Genomic DNA, 15,988 nt, shown 5'->3' on the forward strand with positions numbered 1-15,988 from the left:
GGAAGTCCAAGTTATCTAACCCAATCAATCAATCAATCGTATTTGTTGAGTGCTCACTGCGTGCAGAGCACTGTACTAAGCGCTTGGGAAGTCCAAGTTGGCAACGTATAGAGACGGTCCCTACCCAGCGCTTAGTACAGTGCCTGGCCCATAGTAAGTGCTTAACAAGTACCGTCGTTATTATTAATTATTTTTAGAGGATTTTTGGCGGGGGCTTGCGACCCCAGGTTCACAGTTTTGGTGAGAGACGGCTGTTCGGCGACGGTCGTCTGTGCTGGATTTTCTTTTTATGGTTTTCGTTAAGGGTTTATTACGTGCCCGGCACTGTACTAAGCGCTAGGGTAGACACGGGTTAATCAGGGTGGATGCAGTCCGTGTCCCGCGTGGGGCCCACACGGGCCTGGGAATCAGAAGGTCGTGGGTTCTAATCCCGGCTCCACCCCTTCTCCGCTCTGTGACCTTGGGCGAGCCTCGCCGTGGGCAGGGAATGTGTCCGATGCTCCACCGTCCTCCTCCAAGCGCTTAGTACAGTGCTTTGCGCGCGGTAAGCGCGCAATAAATACAAATCGAAGGAACGAATGAAGGAGCGGAGTCACTTCTCTATTCTATTTATTTTATTTTGTTAGTCTGTTTGGTTTTGTTCTCCGTCTCCCCCTTTTAGACTGGGAGCCCGCCGGTGGGTAGGGACTGTCTAGATGTCAGGGGACAACACGGCAGAGTCGGGATTCGAACCCATGGCCTCTGACTCCCAAGCCCGGGCTCTCCCCACTGAGCCACGCTGCTTCTCGAGCCACATGTCCGCTGTGCGGCCTTGGGCAAGTCGCTTCGCTTCTCTGAGCCTCAGTTCCCTCATCCGGAAAACGGGGGTGAAGAGTGTGGGCCCCCCGTGGGACAACCTCATCACCTTGTAACCTCCCCAGTGCTCAGAACAGTGCTTTGCACATAGTAAGCGCTTAATAAATGCCGTTATTATTATGGTTATGGGGCTCATAGTAAAATGGGGATGAAGACTGTGAGCCCCACGTGGGACAACCTGATCTCCTTGTATCCCCCCCAGTGCTTAGAACAGGGCTCTGCACATAGTAAGCGCTTAACAAATACCAACATTTTTATTATTATTATTATTATTATTATCATCATTATTATTATTATTATTATTATTATTATCATTCTCTGAGCCTCAGTTCCCTCATCCGGAAAATGGGGATGAAGACTGTGAGCCCCCCCCGTGGGACAACCTCATCTCCTTGTATCCCCCCCAGTGCTTAGAACAGGGCTCTGCACATAGTAAGCGCTTAACAAATACCAACATTTTTATTATTATTATTATTATTATTATTATTATTATTATTATCATTCTCTGAGCCTCAGTTCCCTCATCCGGAAAATGGGGATGAAGACTGTGAGCCCCCCCGTGGGACAACCTCATCTCCTTGTATCCCCCCCAGTGCTTAGAACAGGGCTCTGCACATAGTAAGCGCTTAACAAATACCAACATTTTTATTATTATTATTATTATTATTATTATTATTCTCTGAGCCTCAGTTCCCTCATCCGGAAAATGGGGATGAAGACTGTGAGCCCCCCCGTGGGACACCCTCATCTCCTTGTATCCCCCCCAGTGCTTAGAACAGGGCTCTGCACATAGTAAGCGCTTAACAAATACCAACATTTTTATTATTATTATTATTATTATTATCATTCTCTGAGCCTCAGTTCCCTCATCCGGAAAATGGGGATGAAGACTGTGAGCCCCACGTGGGACACCCTCATCTCCTTGTATCCCCCCCAGTGCTTAGAACAGGGCTCTGCACATAGTAAGCGCTTAACAAATACCAACATTTTTATTATTATTATTATTATTATTATTATTATTATCATTCTCTGAGCCTCAGTTCCCTCATCCGGAAAATGGGGATGAAGACTGTGAGCCCCCCCGTGGGACAACCTCATCTCCTTGTATCCCCCCCAGTGCTTAGAACAGGGCTCTGCACATAGTAAGCGCTTAACAAATACCAACATTTTTATTATTATTATTATTATTATTATTATTATTATTATTATCATTCTCTGAGCCTCAGTTCCCTCATCCGGAAAACGGGGGTGAAGACTGTGAGCCCCCCGTGGGACAACCTCATCACCTCGTACTCCCCCACCCCCTGCCACATGTCCGCTGTGCGACCTTGGGCAAGTCACTTCACTTCTCTGAGCCTCAGTTCCCTCATCCGGAAAATGGGGATTAAGATTGTGAGCCCCCCGTGGGACAACCTGATCACCTTGTATCCCCCCCAGCGCTTAGAACAGGGCTTTGCACATAGTAAGCGCTTAACAAATACCAACATTATTATTATTATTATCCTCTGAGCCTCAGTTCCCTCATCTGTAAAATGGGGATGAAGACTGTGAGCCCCACATGGGACAACCTCATCTCTTTGTATTCCCCCCAGCGCTTAGAACAGTGCTTTGCACATAGTAAGCGCTTAACCAATACCAACATTATTATTATTATTATTATGGTTATTCTCTGAGCCTCAGTTCCCTCATCCGGAAAATGGGGATGAAGATTGTGAGCCCCCCTTGGGACAACCTCATCACCTCGTACCCCCCCACCCCCTGCCACATGTCCGCTGTGCGACCTTGGGCAAGTCGCTTCACTTCTCTGAGCCTCAGTTCCCTCATCCGGAAAATGGGGATGAAGCCTGGGAGCCCCCCGTAGGACAACCTGATCACCTTGTATCCCCCCCCAGCGCTTAGAACAGGGCTTTGCACATAGTAAGCACTTAACAAATACCAACATTATTATTATTATTATCCTCTGAGCCTCAGTTCCCTCATCTGTAAAATGGGGATGAAGACTGTGAGCCCCACATGGGACAACCTCATCTCTTTGTATTCCCCCCAGCGCTTAGAACAGTGCTTTGCACATAGTAAGCGCTTAACCAATACCAACATTATTATTATTATTATTATGGTTATTCTCTGAGCCTCAGTTCCCTCATCCGGAAAATGGGGATGAAGATTGTGAGCCCCCCTTGGGACAACCTCATCACCTTGTATCCCCCCGCCCCCAGCCACATGTCTGCTGTGCGACCTTGGGCAAGTCACTTCACTTCTCTGTGCCTCAGTTCCCTCATCTGTAAAATGGGGATGAAGACTGGGAGCCCCCCGTGGGACAACCTCATCTCCTTGTATCCCCCCCAGCGCTTAGAACAGGGCTCTGCACATAGTAAGCGCTTAACCAATACCAACATTATTATTATTATTCTCTGAGCCTCAGTTCCCTCATCTGTAAAATGGGGATTAAGACTGTGAGCCCCACGTGGGACAACCTGATCACCTTGTATTCCCCCCGGCGCTTAGAGCAGTGCTTTGCACATAGTAAGCGCTTAACAAATACCAACATTATTATTATTATTATTATTATTATTATTATTATTCTCTGAGCCTCAGTTCCCTCATCCGGAAAACGGGGGTGAAGACTGTAAGCCCCCCGTGGGACAACCCGATCACCTTGTAACCTCCCCAGCGCTTAGAACAGGGCTTTGCACATAGTAAGCGCTTAACAAATACCAACATTATTATTATTATTATTATTATTATTATTATTATTATTATTATTCTCTGAGCCTCAGTTCCCTCATCCGGAAAATGGGGATGAAGACTGGGAGCCCCCCGTGGGACAACCTCATCACCTTGTATCCCCCCGCCCCCAGCCACATGTCTGCTGTGCGACCTTGGGCAAGTCACTTCACTTCTCTGTGCCTCAGTTCCCTCATCCGGAAAATGGGGATGAAGCCTGAGAGCCCCCCGTGGGACAACCTGATCACCTTGTATCCCCCCCAGCGCTTAGAACAGGGCTTTGCACATAGTAAGCGCTTAACCAATACCAACATTATTTATTATTATTCTCTGAGCCTCAGTTCCCTCATCCGGAAAATGGGGATGAAGACTGTGAGCCCCCCGTGGGACAACCTGATCACCTTGTATTCCCCCCGGCGCTTAGAACGGTGCTTGGCACATAATAATAATTATAATAATGATAGCATTTATTAAGCGCTTCCTATGTGCCAAGCACTGTTCTAAGCGCTGGGGAGGTTACAAGTTGATCAGGTTGCCCCACGGGGGGCTCCCAGTCTTCATCCCCATTTTCCAGATGAGGGAACTGAGGCCCAGAGAAGTGAAGTGACTTGCCCAAAGTCACCCAGCTGACAATGGGCGGCGCCGGGATTGGAACCCATGACCTTGGACTCCAAAGCACGTTGCTCTTTCCACTGAGCCACGCTGCTTCCCATAGTAAGCGCTTAACAAATGCCACCATCATCATCATCACCATCAATCGTATTTATTGAGCGCTTACTGTGTGCGGAGCACTGTACTAAGCGCTTTTCATCATCCTCGTCATCAACAAACCCAGTGCTTGGAACGGTGCTTGGCACATAGTAAGTGCTTAACAAATGTCACCATCGTCATCATCATCAATCGTATTTATTGAGCGCTTACTGTGTGCAGAGCACTGTACTAAGCGCTTATCATCATTATCATCATCGTCATCATCAACAAACCCAGCGCTTAGAACGGTGCTTGGCACATAGTAAGCGCTTAACAGATGCCACCATTGTCATCATCATCAATCGTATTTATTGAGTGCTTACTGTGTGCAGAGCACTGTACTAAGCGCTTATCATTATCCTCGTCATCAACAAACCCAGCGCTTGGAACGGTGCTTGGCACATAGTAAGCGCTTAACAGATGCCGCCATCATCATCATCATCATCATCATTATCGTCATCAACAAACCCAGCGCTTAGAACGGTGCTTGGCACATAGTAAGCGCCTAACAGATGCCGCCATCATCATCATCATCATTATCGTCATCAACAAACCCAGCGCTTAGAACGGCGCTTGGCACATAGTAAGCGCTTCACAGATGCCGCCATCATCATCATCATCATCATCATTATCGTCATCAACAAACCCAGCGCTTAGAACGGTGCTTGGCACATAGTAAGCGCCTAACAGATGCCGCCATCATCATCATCATCATCATCATCATTATCGTTATCAACAAACCCAGCGCTTAGAACGGCGCTTGGCACATAGTAAGCGCTTCACAGATGCCGCCATCATCATCATCCCCATCAATCGTATTTATTGAGCGCTTACCGTGTGCAGAGCACTGTACTAAGCGCTTATCATCATCACCAACAAACCCAGCGCTCGGAACGGCGCTTGGCACATAGTAAGCGCTTAACAGATGCCACCATCGTCATCATCATCAATCGTATTTATTGAGCGCTTACTGTGTGCAGAGCACTGTACTAAGCGCTTATCATCATCGTCGTCACCAACAAACCCAGCGCTTAGAATGGTGCTTGGCACATAGTAAGCGCTTAACAGATGCCGCCATCGTCATCATCACCATCAATCGTATTTATTGAGCGCTTACTGTGTGCGGAGCACTGTACTAAGCGCTTATCATCATCATCATCATTATCGTCATCGCCATCAACAAACCCGGCGCTTAGAACGGTGCTTGGCACATAGGAAGCGCTTAACAAATGCCACCATCGTCATCATCATCAATCGTATTTATTGAGCGCTTACCGTGTGCAGAGCACTGTACTAAGCGCTTATCATCATCCTCGTCATCAACAAACCCAGCGCTTAGAACGGTGCTTGGGACATAGTAAGCGCCTAACAGATGCCGCCATCATCATCATCATCATCATCATCCTCGTCATCAACAAACCCAGCGCTTAGAACGGTGCTTGGCACATAGTAAGCGCTTAGCAGATGCCGCCATCATCATCATCCCCATCAATCGTATTTATTGAGCGCTTACCGTGTGCAGAGCACTGTACTAAGCGCTTATCATCATCATCAACAAACCCAGCGCTCGGAACGGCGCTTGGCACATAGTAAGCGCTTAACAGATGCCGCCATCATCATCATCATCCTCGTCATCAACAAACCCAGCGCTTAGAGTGGTGCTTGGCACATAGTAAGCGCTTAACAGATGCCGCCATCATCATCATCACCATCAATCGTATTTATTGAGCGCTTACCGTGTGCAGAGCACTGTACTAAGCGCTTATCATCATCCTCGTCATCAACAAACCCAGCGCTTAGAGCGGTGCTTGGGACATAGTAAGCGCCTAACAGATGCCGCCATCATCATCATCATCATCATCATCCTTGTCATCAACAAACCCAGCGCTTAGAACGGTGCTTGGCACATAGTAAGCGCTTCGCAGATGCCGCCATCATCATCATCCCCATCAATCGTATTTATTGAGCGCTTACCGTGTGCAGAGCACTGTACTAAGCGCTTATCATCATCACCAACAAACCCAGCGCTCGGAATGGCGCTTGGCACATAGTAAGCGCTTAACAGATGCTGCCATCATCATCAATCGTATTTATTGAGCGCTTACCGTGTGCAGAGCACTGTACTAAGCGCTTATCATCATCGTCATCATCAACAAACCCAGCGCTTGGAACGGTGCTTGGCACATAGTAAGCGCTTAGCAGATGCTGCCATCATCATCATCCCCATCAATCGTATTTATTGAGCGCTTACCGTGTGCAGAGCACTGTACTAAGCGCTTATCATCATCACCAACAAACCCAGCGCTCGGAACGGCGCTTGGCACATAGTAAGCGCTTAACAGATGCCGCCATCATCATCAATCGTATTTATTGAGCGCTTACCGTGTGCAGAGCACTGTACTAAGCGCTTATCATCATCACCAACAAACCCAGCGCTCGGAACGGCGCTTGGCACATAGTAAGCGCCTAACAGACGCCATCCTCGTCGACAAATACCAACACTATTAAATGACCGCTGTTTCAAAATGGCGACGGGGAGCGTGAGGAGGCCCACCCGATCCGCTTGCGTCCAGCACAGCGCCGGGCACGTAGTAAGCGCCCGGCAAATCCCGTAGTTGTCGCCTGCGGAGCCCAGCCCGCCGCGGGTCCCGCCTCACCCCGTGGCGGCGGCCATGACGCAGCCGCCCTGGTCCGGCGTGGCCTCCACGCAGCAGCCGTCGCCGTCGTGGCTCATGCCGAAGTTGTGGCCGATCTCGTGGGCCATGGTGGCCGCCGCCCCGAGGGGCAGCTCCGAGTGGTCCTGGGGGCGAGAAGGGGGCGAGGGGGGCACGGCCGGTGAGGCCGGGGCCTGGGGGGTGCTCAATACGTGTCATTATGAGCACTACTAACAGCGTTACTGGAGGGACCGTCTCTCTAGGTGGCCAACTTGTCCTTCCCAAGCGCTCAGTACGGTGCCCTGCGCACGGTAAGCGCTCCATAAATACGATTGATGGTGATGGTGATGAGCGCTTAGGACAGTGCCCTGCACACGGTAAGCGCTCAATAAATACGACTGATGATGATGATAAGTGCTTAGTACAGTGCCCTGCACACGGTAAGCGCTCCATAAATACGATTGATGGTGATGGTGATGGTGATAAGCGCTTAGGACAGTGCTCTGCACACGGTAAGCGCTCGAGAAATACGATTGATGGTGATGGTGATGGTGATAAGCGCTTAGTACAGTGCTCTGCACACGGTAAGCGCTCCAGAAATACGATTGATGGTGATGGTGATGGTGATGAGCGCTTAGGACAGTGCCCTGCACACGGTAAGCGCTCCATAAATACGATTGATGGTGATGGTGATGAGCGCTTAGGACAGTGCCCTGCACACGGTAAGCGCTCCATAAATACGATTGATGGTGATGGTGATGAGCGCTTAGGACAGTGCTCTGCACACGGTAAGCACTCAATATGATTGATGATGATGATGATAAGCGCTTGGTACAGTGCTCTGCACACGGTAAGCGCTCCATAAATACGATTGATGATGATGATGAATGCTTAGGACAGCGCTCCGCACACGGTAAGCGCTCCATAAATACGACTGATGGTGATGGTGATGGTGATGAGCGCTTAGGACAGTGCTCTGCACACGGTAAGCACTCAATAAATATGATTGATGATGATGATAAGCGCTTAGTACAGTGCTCTGCACACAGTAAGTGCTCAATAAATACGACTGAATGAATGAATAACAATAGTCTATTATTACTCTATTAGTCTATTATTACTCTTATTACTCTATTAGTCTATTATTACTCTCTATATATTACTCTATTAGTCTGTTATTACTCTATATATTACTCTGTTAGTCTGTTATTACTCTATATATTACTCTTTATTATAATGATGGTCTATTATTGCTCTATTAGTCTATTATTACTCTATATATTACTCAGTCTATTATTACTCTCTATATTACTCTATTTATTTATTTATTATAATGATAGTCTATTATTACTCTATTACTCTAAATATTACTCTGTTTATTTATGTATTTATTTTGCTTGTCCATATCTATTCTATCTGTTTTATTCTGTTAGTCTGTTTGGTTTTGTTCTCCGTCTCCCCCTTCTAGACTGTGAGCCCGCTGTTGGGTAGGGACCGTCTCTCTAGGTGGCCCACTTGTCCTTCCCAAGCGCTCAGTACGGTGCCCTGCACACGGTAAGCGCTCCATAAATACGATTGATGGTGATGGTGATGGTGATAAGCGCTTAGGACAGTGCCCTGCACACGGTAAGCGCTCCATAAATACGATTGATGATGATGATAAATGCTTAGGACAGCGCTCTGCACACGGTAAGCGCTCCATAAATACGATTGATGGTGACGGTGATGGTGATAAGCACTTAGGACAGTGCTCTGCACACGGTAAGCGCTCAATATGATTGATGATGATGATGATAAGCGCTTGGTACAGTGCTCTGCACACGGTAAGCGCTCCATAAATACGATTGATGGTGATGATGAATGCTTAGGACAGTGCTCTGCACACGGTAAGCGCTCCATAAATACGACTGATGGTGATGGTGATGGTGATGAGCGCTTAGGACAGTGCTCTGCACACGGTAAGCGCTCCATAAATATGATTGATGATGATGATAAGCGCTTAGTACAGTGCTCTGCACACAGTAAGTACTCAATAAATACGACTGAATGAATGAATAACGATAGTCTATTATTACTCTATTATTACTCTATTATTACTCTGTTAGTCTATTATTACTCTATTATTACTCTATTAGTCTATTATTACTCTATATATTACTCTATTAGTCTGTTATTACTCTATATATTACTCTATTAGTCTGTTATTACTCTATATATTACTCTATTTATTATAATGATGGTCTATTATTGCTCTATTAGTCTATTATTACTCTATATATTACTCTATTAGTCTATTATTACTCTATATATTACTCTGTTTATTTATTATAATGATAGTCTATTATTACTCTATTACTCTAAATATTACTCTATTTATTTATTTATTTTACCTGTCCATATCTATTCTATCTTATATATTATGAGATATATATATATATATAAGCGCTCGAGAAAGACGATGATGATGATGATGATGACGATAAGCGCTTAGTACAGTGCTCTGCACACGGTAAGCGCTCAATAAATACGACTGATGATGATGATGATGATGATAAGTGCTTAGTACAGTGCTCTGCACACAGTAAGCACTCAATAAATGCGACAATGAATGAAAAGCGATAGTCTATTATTACTCTGTTATTACTCTATTAGTCTATTATTACTCTATATATTACTCTATTAGTCTATTATTACTCTATATATTACTCTATTTATTTATTATAATGATAGTCTATTATTACTCTATTACTCTAAATATTACTCTATTTATTTATGTATTTATTTTACTTGTCCATATCTATTCTGTCTATTTTATTCTGTTAGTCTGTTTGGTTTTGTTCTCCGTCTCCCCCTTCTAGACTGTGAGCCCGCTGTTGGGTAGGGACCGTCTCTCTATGTTGCCAACTTGTCCTTCCCAAGCGCTCAGTACAGTGCCCTGCACACAGTAAGCGCTCGAGAAATACGATTGATGGTGATGGTGATGGTGATAAGCGCTTAGGACAGTGCCCTGCACACGGTAAGCGCTCCATAAATACGATTGATGATGATGATGAATGCTTAGGACAGTGCTCTGCACACGGTAAGCGCTCGAGAAATACGATTGATGGTGATGGTGATGGTGATAAGCGCTTAGGACAGTGCCCTGCACACGGTAAGCGCTCCATAAATACGATTGATGGTGATGGTGATGGTGATGAGCGCTTAGGACAGTGCTCTGCACACGGTAAGCGCTCCATAAATACGACTGATGGTGATGGTGATGGTGATGAGCGCTTAGGACAGTGCTCTGCACACGGTAAGCACTCAATAAATATGATTGATGATGATGATAAGCGCTTAGTACAGTGCTCTGCACACAGTAAGTGCTCAATAAATACGACTGAATGAATGAATAACAATAGTCTATTATTACTCTATTAGTCTATTATTACTCTTATTACTCTATTAGTCTATTATTACTCTCTATATATTACTCTATTAGTCTGTTATTACTCTATATATTACTCTATTAGTCTGTTATTACTCTATATATTACTCTTTATTATAATGATGGTCTATTATTGCTCTATTAGTCTATTATTACTCTATATATTACTCTATTAGTCTATTATTACTCTATATATTACTCTATTTATTTATTTATTATAACGATAGTCTATTATTACTCTATTACTCTAAATATTACTCTATTTATTTATTTATTTATTTACTTATTTTACTTGTCCATATCTATTCTATTTTATTCTGTTAGTCTGTTTGGTTTTGGTCTCCGTCTCCCCCTTTTAGACTGGAAGCCCGCTGTCGGGTAGGGACCGTCTCTCTATGTTGCCGACTTGACCTTCCCAAGCACTTAGTCCAGTGCTCTGCACACGGTAAGCGCTCGATAAATACGATTGATGATGATGATGATGATGATGATAAGCGCTTGGTACAGTGCTCTGCACACGGTAAGCGCTCGATAAATACGATTGATGATGATGATAAATGCTTAGGACAGCGCTCCGCACACGGTAAGCGCTCCATAAATACGATTGATGGTGATGGTGATGAGCGCTTAGGACAGTGCTCTGCACACGGTAAGCGCTCGATAAATACGATGGATGATGATGATGATAAGCGCTTAATAAATACGATTGATGATGATGATAAGTGCTTAGTACAGTGCTCTGCACACAGTAAGCGCTCAATAAATATGACTGAGTGAATGAATAACAATAGTCTATTATTACTCTATTAGTCTATTATTACTCTATATATTACTCTGTTGGTTTATTATTACTCTATATATTACTCTATTATAATGATAGTCTATTATTACTCTATTAGTCTATTATTACTCTATATATTACTCTATTAGTCTATTATTACTCTGTATATTACTCTATTATAACAATAGTCTATTATTACTCTATTAGTCTATTACTCTAAATATTACTCTATTTATTTACTCATTTTACTTGTCCATATCTATTCTATCTATTTTATTCTGTTAGTCCGTTTGGTTTTGTTCTCCGTCTCCCCCTTCTAGACTGTGAGCCCGCTGTTGGGTAGGGACCGTCTCTCTATGTTGCCGACTTGTCCTTCCCAAGCGCTCAGTACAGTGCCCTGCACACAGTAAGCGCTCCATAAATACGATTGATGGTGATGGTGATGGTGATAAGCGCTTAGGACAGTGCTCTGCACACGGTAAGCGCTCGATAAATACGATTGATGATGATGATAAATGCTTAGGACAGTGCTCTGCACACAGTAAGTGCTCAATAAATACGACTGAATGAATGAATAACGATAGTCTATTATTACTCTATTATTACTCTATTATTACTCTATTAGTCTATTATTACTCTATTATTACTCTATTAGTCTATTATTACTCTATTATTAGTCTATTAGTCTATTATTACTCTATATATTACTCTATTAGTCTGTTATTACTCTATATATTACTCTGTTAGTCTGTTATTACTCTATATATTACTCTATTATAATGATGGTCTATTATTGCTCTATTAGTCTATTATTACTCTATATATTACTCAGTCTATTATTACTCTCTATATTACTCTATTTACTTATTTATTATAATGATAGTCTATTATTACTCTATTACTCTAAATATTACTCTGTTTATTTATGTATTTATTTTACTTGTCCATATCTATTCTATCTGTTTTATTCTGTTAGTCTGTTTGGTTTTGTTCTCCGTCTCCCCCTTCTAGACTGTGAGCCCGCTGTTGGGTAGGGACCGTCTCTCTAGGTGGCCCACTTGTCCTTCCCAAGTGCTCAGTACAGTGCCCTGCACACGGTAAGCGCTCCATAAATACAATTGATGGTGATGGTGATGGTGATAAGCGCTTAGGACAGTGCTCTGCACACGGTAAGCGCTCCATAAATACGATTGATGGTGATGGTGATGGTGATAAGCGCTTAGGACAGTGCCCTGCACACGGTAAGCGCTCCATAAATATGATTGATGATGATGATAAATGCTTAGGACAGTGCTCTGCACACGGTAAGCGCTCCATAAATACGATTGATGGTGATGATGATCAGTGCTTAGTACAGTGCTCTGCACACGGTAAGTGCTCCATAAATACGATTGATGGTGATGGTGATAAGCGCTTAGTACAGTGCTCTGCACACGGTAAGCGCTCGATAAATACGATTGATGATGATGATGATAAGCGCTTAGTACAGTGCTCTGCACACAGTAAGCGCTCGATAAATACGATTGATGATGATGATGACGATAAGTGCTTAGTACAGTGCTCTGCACACAGTAAGCGCTCTATAAATACGACTGAATGAATGAGTAACGATAGTCTATTATTACTCTATTATTACTCTATTAGTTAGTCTATTATTACTCTATATATTAGTCTATTATTACGCTCTATATTACTCTATTATAACGATATTCTATTATTACTCTATTAGTCTATTATTACTCTATATATTACTCTATTAATCAATCAATCAATCAATCATATTTATTGAGCACTTACTATGTGCAGAGCACTGTACTAAGCGCTTGGGAAGTCCAAATTGGCAACATATAGAGACAGTCCCTACCCAACAGTGGGCTCACAGTCTAAAAGGGGGAGACAGAGAAAAAAAAAACCCAAACATACTAACAAAATAAAATAAATAGAATAGATACGTACAAGTAAAATAAATAAATGAATAAATAAATAAATAGAGTAACAAATATGTACAAACATATATCCATATATCCAGGTGCTGTGGGGAAGGGAAGGAGGTAAGGTGGGGGGGATGGAGAGGGGGACGAGGGGGAGAGGAAGGAAGGGGCTCAGTCTGGGAAGGCCTCCTGGAGGAGGTGAGCGCTCAGCAGGGCCTTATTAGTCTATTATTACTCTATATATTACTCTATTTATTATAACGATAGTCTATTATTACTCTATTAGTCTATTACTCTAAATATTACTCTACTTATTTATTTTACTTGTCCATATCTATTCTATCTATTTTATTCTGTTAGTCTGTTTGGCTTTGTTCTCCGTCTCCCCCTTCTAGACTGTGAGCCCGCTGTTGGGTAGGGACCGTCTCTATGTGTTGCCAACTTGTACTTACCAAGCGCTTAGTACAGTGCTCTGCACATAGTAAGCGCTCAATAAATACGATTGATTTTGATGATGATTGATGATGATGGTGATGATGATAAGCACTTAGGACAGTGCTCTGCACACGGTAAGCGCTCGAGAAATGCGATTGATGGTGATGATGATAAGTGCTTAGTACAGTGCTCTGCACACGGTAAGCGCTCCATAAATACAATTGATGATATGATGATGATAAGCGCTTAGTACAGTGCTCTGCACACGGTAAGCGCTCCATAAATACGATTGATGATGATGGTGATGAGCGCTTAGGACAGTGCTCTGCACACGGTAAGCGCTCGATAAATACGATTGATGGTGATGATGATGATAAGCGCTTAGTACAGTGCTCTGCACACGGTAAGCGCTCGATAAATACGATGGATGATGATGATGATGATAAGCGCTTAATAAATACGATTGATGATGATGATAAGCGCTTAGTACGGTGCTCTGCACACAGTAAGCGCTCAATAAATATGACTGAGTGAATGAATAGCAATAGTGTATTATTAATCAATCAATCAATCAATCGTATTTATTGAGCGCTTACTATGTGCAGAGCACTGTACTAAGCACTTGGGAAGTACAAATTGGCATCACAATTATTACTCTATTATTACTCTATTAGTCTATTATTACTCTATATATTACTCTATTATAATGATAGTCTATTATTACTCAGCCTATTATTGCTCTATATATTACTCTATTAGTCTATTATTACTCTACATATTACTCTATTTATTATAACGATAGTCTATTATTACTCTATTACTCTATTACTCTAAATATTACTCTATTTATTTATTTATTTATTTTACCTGTCCATATCTATTCTATCTATTTTATTTTGTTAGTACGTTTGGTTTTCTTTTCCGTCTCCCCCTTCTAGCCTGTGAGCCTGCTGTCGGGTAGGGGCCGTCTCTCTATGTTGCCGACTTGTCCTTCCCAAGCGCTTAGTACAGTGCTCTGCACATGGTAAGCGCTCGAGAAATACGATGGATGATGATGATGATGATGATAAGCGCTTAATAAATACGATTGATGATGATGATAAGCTCTTAGTACAGTGCTCTGCACACAGTAAGCGCTCAATAAATACAACTGAATGAATGAATAACGATAGTCTATTATTACTCTATTATTACTCTATTAGTCTATCATTACTCTATATACTACTCTATTTATTATAATGATAGTCTATTATTACTCTATTAGTCTATTATTACTCTATATATTACTCTATTTATTTATTTACTGTAACGACAGTCTATTATTACTCTATTACTCTAAATATTACTCTATTTATTTATTTATTTACTTATTTTACTTGTCCATATCTATTCTATTTTATTCTGTTTGTTTGGTTTTGTTCTCCGTCTCCCCCTTCTAGACTGTGAGCCCGCTGCTGGGTAGGGACCGTCTCTCTATGTTGCCAACTTGTCCTTCCCAAGCGCTCAGTACAGTGCCCTGCACACGGTAAGCGCTCCATAAATACGATTGATGGTGATGATGATGACAATAAGCGCTTAGTACAGTGCTCTGCACACGGTAAGCACTCGATAAATACGATTTATGATGATGATGATAAGCGCTTAGTCCAGTGCTCTGCACACAGTAAGTGCTCGATGAATACGATTGATGATGATGATGATGATGATAAGAGCTTGGTACAGTGCTCTGCACACGGTAAGCGCTCGATAAATACGATTGATGATGATGATGATGACAATAAGCGCTTAGGACAGTGCTCTGCACACGGTAAGTGCTCGATAAATACGATTGATGATGATGATGATGATAAGCGGTTAGTACAGTGCTCTGCACACAGTAAGCACTCAATAAACACGACTGAATGAATAACGATAGTCTATTATTACTCTATTATTACTCTATTAGTCTATTATTACTCTATATATTTATTTATTTATTATAATGCTAGTCTATTATTACTCTATTACTCTAAATATTACTCTATTTATTTATGTATTTATTTTACCTGTCCATATCTATTCTATCTATTTTATTCTGTTAGTATGTTTGGTTTTGGTCTCTGTCTCCCCCTTTTAGACTGGGAGCCCACTGTTGGGTAGGGCCCGTCTCTAGATGTTGCCAACTTGTCCTTCCCAAGCGCTTAGTCCAGTGCCCTGCACACAGGAAGCGCTCAATAAATACGATTGGTGGAACAGGTGCCATTATTATTAACGAGAAGCGCTTAGTACAGTGCTCAGCACACAGTAAGCACTCAATAAATACGACTGAATGAATGAATGAATAACGATAGTCTATTATTACTCTATTACTCTAAATATTACTCTATTTATTGATTTATTTTACTTGTCCATATCTATTCTATTTATTTTATTTTGTTAGTATGTTTGGTTT

General features: G+C 42.6%; 1 protein-coding gene across 2 annotated transcripts in view; it reads right to left on the reverse strand.

The window, feature by feature from the left end:
- The window catches only part of ADAM33 (ADAM metallopeptidase domain 33), a 169,591-nt gene that overhangs the window by 59,499 nt on the left and 94,104 nt on the right, over positions 1–15,988 (reverse strand). For both annotated transcript variants that reach the window (XM_038745299.1, XM_038745298.1), the window contains exon 11: positions 6,987–7,129. In XM_038745299.1, the coding sequence (XP_038601227.1) occupies positions 6,987–7,129 (143 nt within the window). The remainder of the gene's footprint in view (positions 1–6,986; positions 7,130–15,988) is intronic.

Source organism: Tachyglossus aculeatus, chromosome 4 (assembly GCF_015852505.1).
Source record: "Tachyglossus aculeatus isolate mTacAcu1 chromosome 4, mTacAcu1.pri, whole genome shotgun sequence".
Taxonomy (NCBI): domain Eukaryota; kingdom Metazoa; phylum Chordata; class Mammalia; order Monotremata; family Tachyglossidae; genus Tachyglossus; species Tachyglossus aculeatus.